The following is a 6,802-nucleotide window of genomic DNA, read 5'->3' on the forward strand; positions in this document are numbered from 1 at the left end:
AGCCCCACATCTGCTTAAGCACTAGCAAATCCACCGGCATGATCCAATCGCCGATTTGAACCGGACAAGCTAGGCACTCGTCATGGACTCTAAACTAGTGTTCTGGTGCGTTAACCCACCAATAATCATAATTATGTTCTATGTCCATGCCATGCGTCTTAGCAAACGAGGCATCAATGAATGAATGCGATGCGCCCGTGTCAAATAGTGCTCTTGCTCTAACGCCATTAATTAGAATAATACCTGCCACGACGTCATCGGGTACAGCAGGCTGCTCCTCTACCTGAGTGGCAAAAACCCGCCCACTCGGTGCACGAGATCCCTCCGGTTGTCACGGTGATGAAGCGCGCCCAGCCGACATGGCAGGTGGCAGTCCTGCGAGCTGTCGTGGAGCATACTGAGCCGAAGCAGCTGACGGAGCAAGTGACGCGCCACCCGGGCAATCCCATCTCATGTGTCCCGCTTGGCCGCATCGGAAGCATCTCCCGTTACGCTGAGAACATTCACTCGGTCTATGATTCCTACCGTAGATTACGCACGGGGAGGAACTCATCTGACTCCTCGTCTGGCTCCTATCTTGACGCCACTGCGATCTAGGGTGCCGAGGGGGTCGCTTGGAACTCGACTGCCCCGCGGAACCACCAGTCGGTCGCTTCTTAGACTTTTCCCTGTCCTTGTCCCTCTCGAACGTCTCACGTTCCTCGCGCGCAATGGCGTTGCCACGCTCTATCCATAGCGCACGATCAAGCACCTCTTCATAGGTCTTCAGCCGAAGCGCCTGAACCATCTTGAATATCTCCGGCCGCAACCCGCGCTCGAAGACCTCCGCCCGATCTCGGTCACCATGAACCAAGCCGGGAACGCAGTTAACCATGTGCGAGAATTCCCTTTCATATTCCCGCACCGTTCGGCTTCCCTGCCTCAACTTGCGAAAGTCCTCCTTGATCTTCCGCTTGTCACTCTCCGGAAAGTACTCTATTAGCAGAATCTCCCGGAACGCCTCCCAAGTCATAGTAGCCGGATCCAAGGACCGACCATTCTTCACTCTTGTCCACCACGATCGAGCCGGCCCCTCTAAACAGTGAGTCGCCAACCGAACCTTGTCTTTCTCGAGGGTGTAGATATCCTCGAATAACGCCTCCATCGCAGAAAGCCATGCCTCCATCAACCACGGGTCCTTCACCTCACCCAAAGAAGGTCGGAGGATTAAACCGCTTGAAGGCCGTCAACACCGCCAACGACCGCTCCTGTTCGGCTTCAAGTACCTCCGGAATAGGGGCCGAAGAACCTGAAGCTGTCGGAGGAATAGCCGTCACCGGTGCCGCCGCCATCGGCGTAGGTGCTACAGGTGCAGGCGGGTCTTGAGGTACAGGTGCAGCCGCCGCTGCCTGTTGAGCCACCATGTCGTGGAGCTGTCCTATCTGCTCCCCCTGCTGTCGCATAGACCCAGCCAGAGCTGCTACTTGGGCCCGCAACTCACGAACTTCATCGGATCCAACCTGCTCTGGCACCTCATCAGGCGATGCCGGAGCGGTCCGACGGGTAAAACGTCTCGGTGACATCTGTCCTGAAACGAAACGCACACGTTAATACTCGACATCCAAGACTCTTACTCGTTCCAAACAACTACCTAATCAAGCGAAAGCAATCAAGTACGTTCATTTTCTACTCTGGGCATTATGTAGTCGTCCGCCCCACATAATACCCCAAAAAGAAGACAAACGTCCCTTGAGTCCCTCTCTATTTCCATTTAGAGAAGTTCCATAATAATCCAATCCATTAGCCTTCGCCAATCCAAATCCACGTTATACGTATCCTAAATCCTAAGGTCTCCAATCCTAAGGTCCCTAAGTCCATCCTAGACTTTTGCGTTCACATCGCTCTGATACCACCATATCTGTCACGCCCCGAGCTCCGTCAATTTGGTCGGATTCGAGCACGCGACAGACGCCGAACGGACAGAGCCTCCCCTGTCCGCCCAAGGCTCCAACAACAAGTATATTACAAGAGCAAATTATCAAGGAGAATTGCGGAATATACAAGGTTTGCACGAGGGCAAACAACAACTACAGTGAAAGCATCGAAACTAATTAAACGTTTAATACACAAGTCATTTGATTACATTTGAATCAAACACAAGTAGTCCAACACATTCACATTCATTACATTATTCTTGCATTACCCAAAATATAATTTACATTACATCACTTTTACTTTACAATTTCAACAAACAAAAGTTGAATACAACAAGAATAGGGTATGCCTATATAACTCCGGGGCCGCTATCTATGGCGTGACTCGCTTGCCTCGATCCTCCGCCGCCCCGCTAGCGTACGGATCTGCAGGGTTAGTGGTAATGAGAACTAGAACGAAGTTCCCAGTGGGTTCGGCTGCCGACCACGCCGATTCACCCACTAGGTCTAATTCAGGCATATGTATTTTAATAAAGAAGAATAACAAACCAGCTAATGCACATATAATACAATGCCTGCGAGAAAACGAATCACAAATAGATATTCACATTCAAACACATGATTATTATGCATGCATGTTCTTTTCACTTTCCTTTGGCCTTTATCCAATTCAACCTGGGGTGCTCCTGGTTTACCCCAACTCACTGTAACCCCGAGGTTTCGGAAGAAATTATCGAACTTTAGCCAAATCGACTAAAATATGCGAAGTAGATGGATGGACAAGTCCCAATTATCATTCCAACACTGTTGGAAGGGTTAAAAGTAAGCTCTAAAAGAGTTGAAAGAATTTTGGCATCGAACGTCGCGAAAGAGAGTGGAAACGAAGTCAAAAATGACATTCTGGATGTCTTGTACCGGTACAAGCCCAATGGTTTTACCGGTACGACCAGCGAAGTTCAAGGCTTGGAGCTGCCAGGCCTTGTACCGGTACAAGGGGTCTTGTATCGGTACAAGCCCTGCGTAACCGAGAAAACCAGCTCTCGGGTTGGTGCTGTCTGCCAGGTCTTGTACCGGTACAAGGTCCCGTGTACCGGTACAAGGAGGCCGAAACAGCGGGATGAGTTGCAGATTTTGGAAAAACAGAGGGACTTAACAGGGTATTGTTACAACATGTGATGAGGGGTTATTAGAGAGAGTATTCCCTCTCTCTCTCCCACTCCCACAGCCCCCTCTCTCTCTCTCTGTTCATGCAAACCGGAGAAGAGAAAGAAGAAGAAAGAGAAGAGGAAAAGAAAAAGAGAAGACGAAAAAGAGAAGGAAAAGGAGAAGATGGTGAGGACCAAGTAGAAGATCCTCTCCTTCGCCTTCATCTTCATCTTCTTCCTCATTTGGAGCTCTAGGAGAGGTAAGCTTCCAAGCCCTCTCATGGTAGATTTTTGTAGAATGGGTTTTGAACCCTAAATCTTCGATTTTGATCTACCTACAAGCTTTAGAACTTCGTAGAGGCCAAGAACACCATAAAAATCCATGGTTTTCTCATGAGGCTCTAATGGTGGATTTCTAGGGTTTGCTTTAAACACCCTAGAAATGGTTCAAATGCTCCTATTTGAGCTCCTAGATGATAAACAAGCTCTTTTTTGCTTGTTTTATAAATCAAATCCGAAGTATTGAGCATATGTCACATTAGGGCATCCCAAAGAGGGGTTTTGCTCATATGGGGTTTTGATCTATTTTGACCGCTTGGAAACCAAATTGGGGACCTAATGAACGCGTTGAAACGCTCGGTTCGACAATCCGACGAGTGTACGCGAAGTTATTGACGAAACGGTCAGTTTTGGTACAGATAGCCGCAGCACGCAGGATAAGCGCCTAAAAATCGTGAGATCGGAACCGGAGCATCTTGGAGTCAAGGAATAAACTCCGGAAAAGATGGATTGCGGTTCAGAGGTCGTTCACTAAGTCGCGCAAGAGATCAGGCCCAAACGGGTGCCGAGTGCCGCGGGATGCCGATTGCAAGTGTCGACAAGCAATCGGAATGCGAGTTAAGGTAGGTTGTGCTTACCGAAGCGACTAGGTCGCCCTTTATGTCTTAGCAATGTAATCTCATGTTGATACATGTGCATGTAGACAAGACTAAATGGTGCATTAATAAATATGCATAAAGTAAAGGTTAAGTAAAGGATGCATGATAATGATAACGCATAGATGAAATTGCTAAGTGGAAATGCATAGTGAGCAAGTTACATAATGCTAGTAACGCATGACAATAATGTAATGCTAGTAATGCATGATAAGAAGTAATTGCATATTAATAACAATGCATAGTGAAGCATAATGATTATGGCATTTAGACAATGCTAGCTAGCGTAAAGAATGCATATCAATAATGATGCATGAATAAAGATGCTAAGTAGATAGCATGATAAGTAAAGAATGCATGTTAGCAAGGATGCATAGAGAAATGCTAAGTAGAAAGCATGATGTATGGTATATGTATATAACTAGTTGATAACTCTAGTATAAGTAGTGATGATTGGACAATTAGGTTGTCAGGTAGATCGAGTGGCATCTAACCTAGTATTAAAGAACAAAGGTTAAACAAGTGAACCTAGAGTCGAACGATCTAAGTGTGGGGCATCTAACCTAGAGTTTGTAAACCTAGGTCAAACTAGTAAACCTAGAAGTGGACATCTAGGTAAAGATGACATGAACCTAGCAAGTGTATCTAGGGTAAGTGACATGGATATAGAACCTAGAGTATTGGAACCTAGGTTGATGAGTATAGTGGTATAGCCACTAGGATGAGCTAGGTCGACAGTATAGGGTTGGTTATGGACCCTCGACCTGTGGTAAAGTGGATTCCGGAATCCCAGGACTTATGATGTCCCTGGTACAGGCTAGGGCGTTCGTGCGACGACTTCGCCGCCGAGCTTGGTACCGTGGGTAGATTGGGGGCGATCATATGGAGATCACCGCCCGGGGCGTGAACCGTTGTCGTGGCGTTTGTGCAACGATTTCGCCGCCGGATGGTTAAGCCATTTGAGGATCAGACCGCCAGAGTAGACTGAATCCATGCTGGGTAAGTACGATGCGGGTGCCTCCAGGTGACTGAGTCTGACATGATCGTTGTTGGGTGTGGTGCGACCCGTTCGCCGCCAGACGGTATGTCATGTCTCGAGCTCACGCTGGGTAAGTGCAACGCGATCGCCACCGATGGTCAAGTCTTGTGACTCGAGCCGTGTTCAGCGTGTGCGACGATTTCGCCGCTAGGAGGCTGAGTCAGAGAGAGTGCGGTAGGCTGTTGAGCAGCCAGTGCGCGGACTATTCGCAGATGATTGACTCGAATCCGAGTCGGGTGGTTAGCTATGATAGGGTAGAGGAACCCATATGAGCTAGAGATAGAAGCTTGAGCTAAGGTAAATAGAAACCTTAGAAGCTAGCGGTTGGTGTTGTGATCCTAAGGTAATATAAACCTTAGAGTAAAGTTGTGAGCTAAAGTAGCCAAGTAAAAGTAGAATTCAAATGATCTACTAGTTGTTGCATGATTTTCATATCGCATATCGTGAGGCATGGCATGTATTTCAATTGAATATATATATCTGTTGTATATTGTTGAACTAACATGTTGCAGTGCCTCCTCGGACCTATCGGTCGAGCTTTTTCCTTGGGTGGCCGTACCCACCGGGAACCATGGAGCTGGTTCTCACCCCACGTTGTTTTGGGATTTTCAGGTCGTTCGTGTGCGGCGCGACGGCGCGAGGCGAGGGCGTAGCTCAGTAGATAGCGCCCCACCATAGAGACCGAGGTAGCAGTACCCTGAGACAGTCTAGCTTAGGGGTCTAGAAGACAAGAAAGAAAATGTATCAAACTCGTAAACTCTGATGTAATAGTGAGATTGTATTTTGGAAGTAAAAATGTAAACTGAAACTGTGATGTAAAAAAAAAGTGGTTGTAAAATGAATGCTTGTAATAGCAAGTAGATTATGTATTTGATACTTCCTTATGCAATCTGGATTGATATCCGTTTCTTGTTGGAACATTCATTGATTGTTTGGATTGCGACGCCTTGGACGTACTGGGGAGACTCTGTCAGCGTATAGGGGAATTCCCAGTTCGTTCGGCGGTCTGTCGGCGGCGCCGCGACCCGGTCCAAATTGGCGGTTGGTCGCGGGGCGTAACAGATAAGATGGTATCAGAGCATAAAGTAGAAAATGGAAAAAATGGTTTAGACAGACCTAGGAGACCCTAGGATAGCAAACCATAGGAGATTAAGGCTCGTGAGAGACCGCCAAAAGAAAAACTTATTTCTTTTGACGTAAGGTTAATCGATTGGGTTGTGTCATAACCTCTAAGACGGATATTAGAGGTAGACTCAAGGTATGGTTTATTCTCGACCAAGTGTGTTTATGTTGGGCGCGCACAACATAAAGCCGAGTGACGAGAATAGACGTCCTTGTTTTACTTTCGCCTGATTGGCTTTTGAGCCGATGTTAATGGTCTCGTGTTCGACCCGGAGGGTCGAGGCCTAATCGAGTTGTTGTGTTTCAGGAAACGATGGCACCGCGTAGGCGATCTTCGTCCAGATCGGCGCAGGAGGGGACAAGTGGCGTCCCTGAGCAAATCGACGGCAGCGGAGACTCGGAGCTTCGCGATCAGTTGGCCACACTCATTGGAGTGATGCGGCAACAAGCTGATGTGGTGCAACGGCAGTAGGAGGCTGCTATGCGCCAAGATGAGCGAATGGAACGACTCCAAGAGACTGTGGACCGGCTGGTGGCAGCACGAGCTGCGGCTGGTCGAGGACAGCCAGGAGTTGCGGCTGAGCTGTTTCCGTCGGGGTCGGGCGATCCGACTCCTGTTGGCCCAGAGGTTGCGGCGGAGAGGGAGCG

At 48.2% G+C, this 6,802-nt stretch overlaps 1 protein-coding gene across 1 annotated transcript; it reads right to left on the reverse strand.

Annotated features, from left to right (window-relative positions):
* On the reverse strand, nt 332–1,165 carry LOC109714129. The gene has a single exon (XM_020238571.1). The coding sequence runs from the start codon at nt 1,163–1,165 to the stop codon at nt 332–334; it is 834 nt and encodes a 277-aa protein (XP_020094160.1).

This window comes from Ananas comosus, linkage group 8, assembly GCF_001540865.1.
Source record: "Ananas comosus cultivar F153 linkage group 8, ASM154086v1, whole genome shotgun sequence".
In the NCBI taxonomy this organism is placed as follows: Eukaryota; Viridiplantae; Streptophyta; class Magnoliopsida; order Poales; family Bromeliaceae; genus Ananas; species Ananas comosus.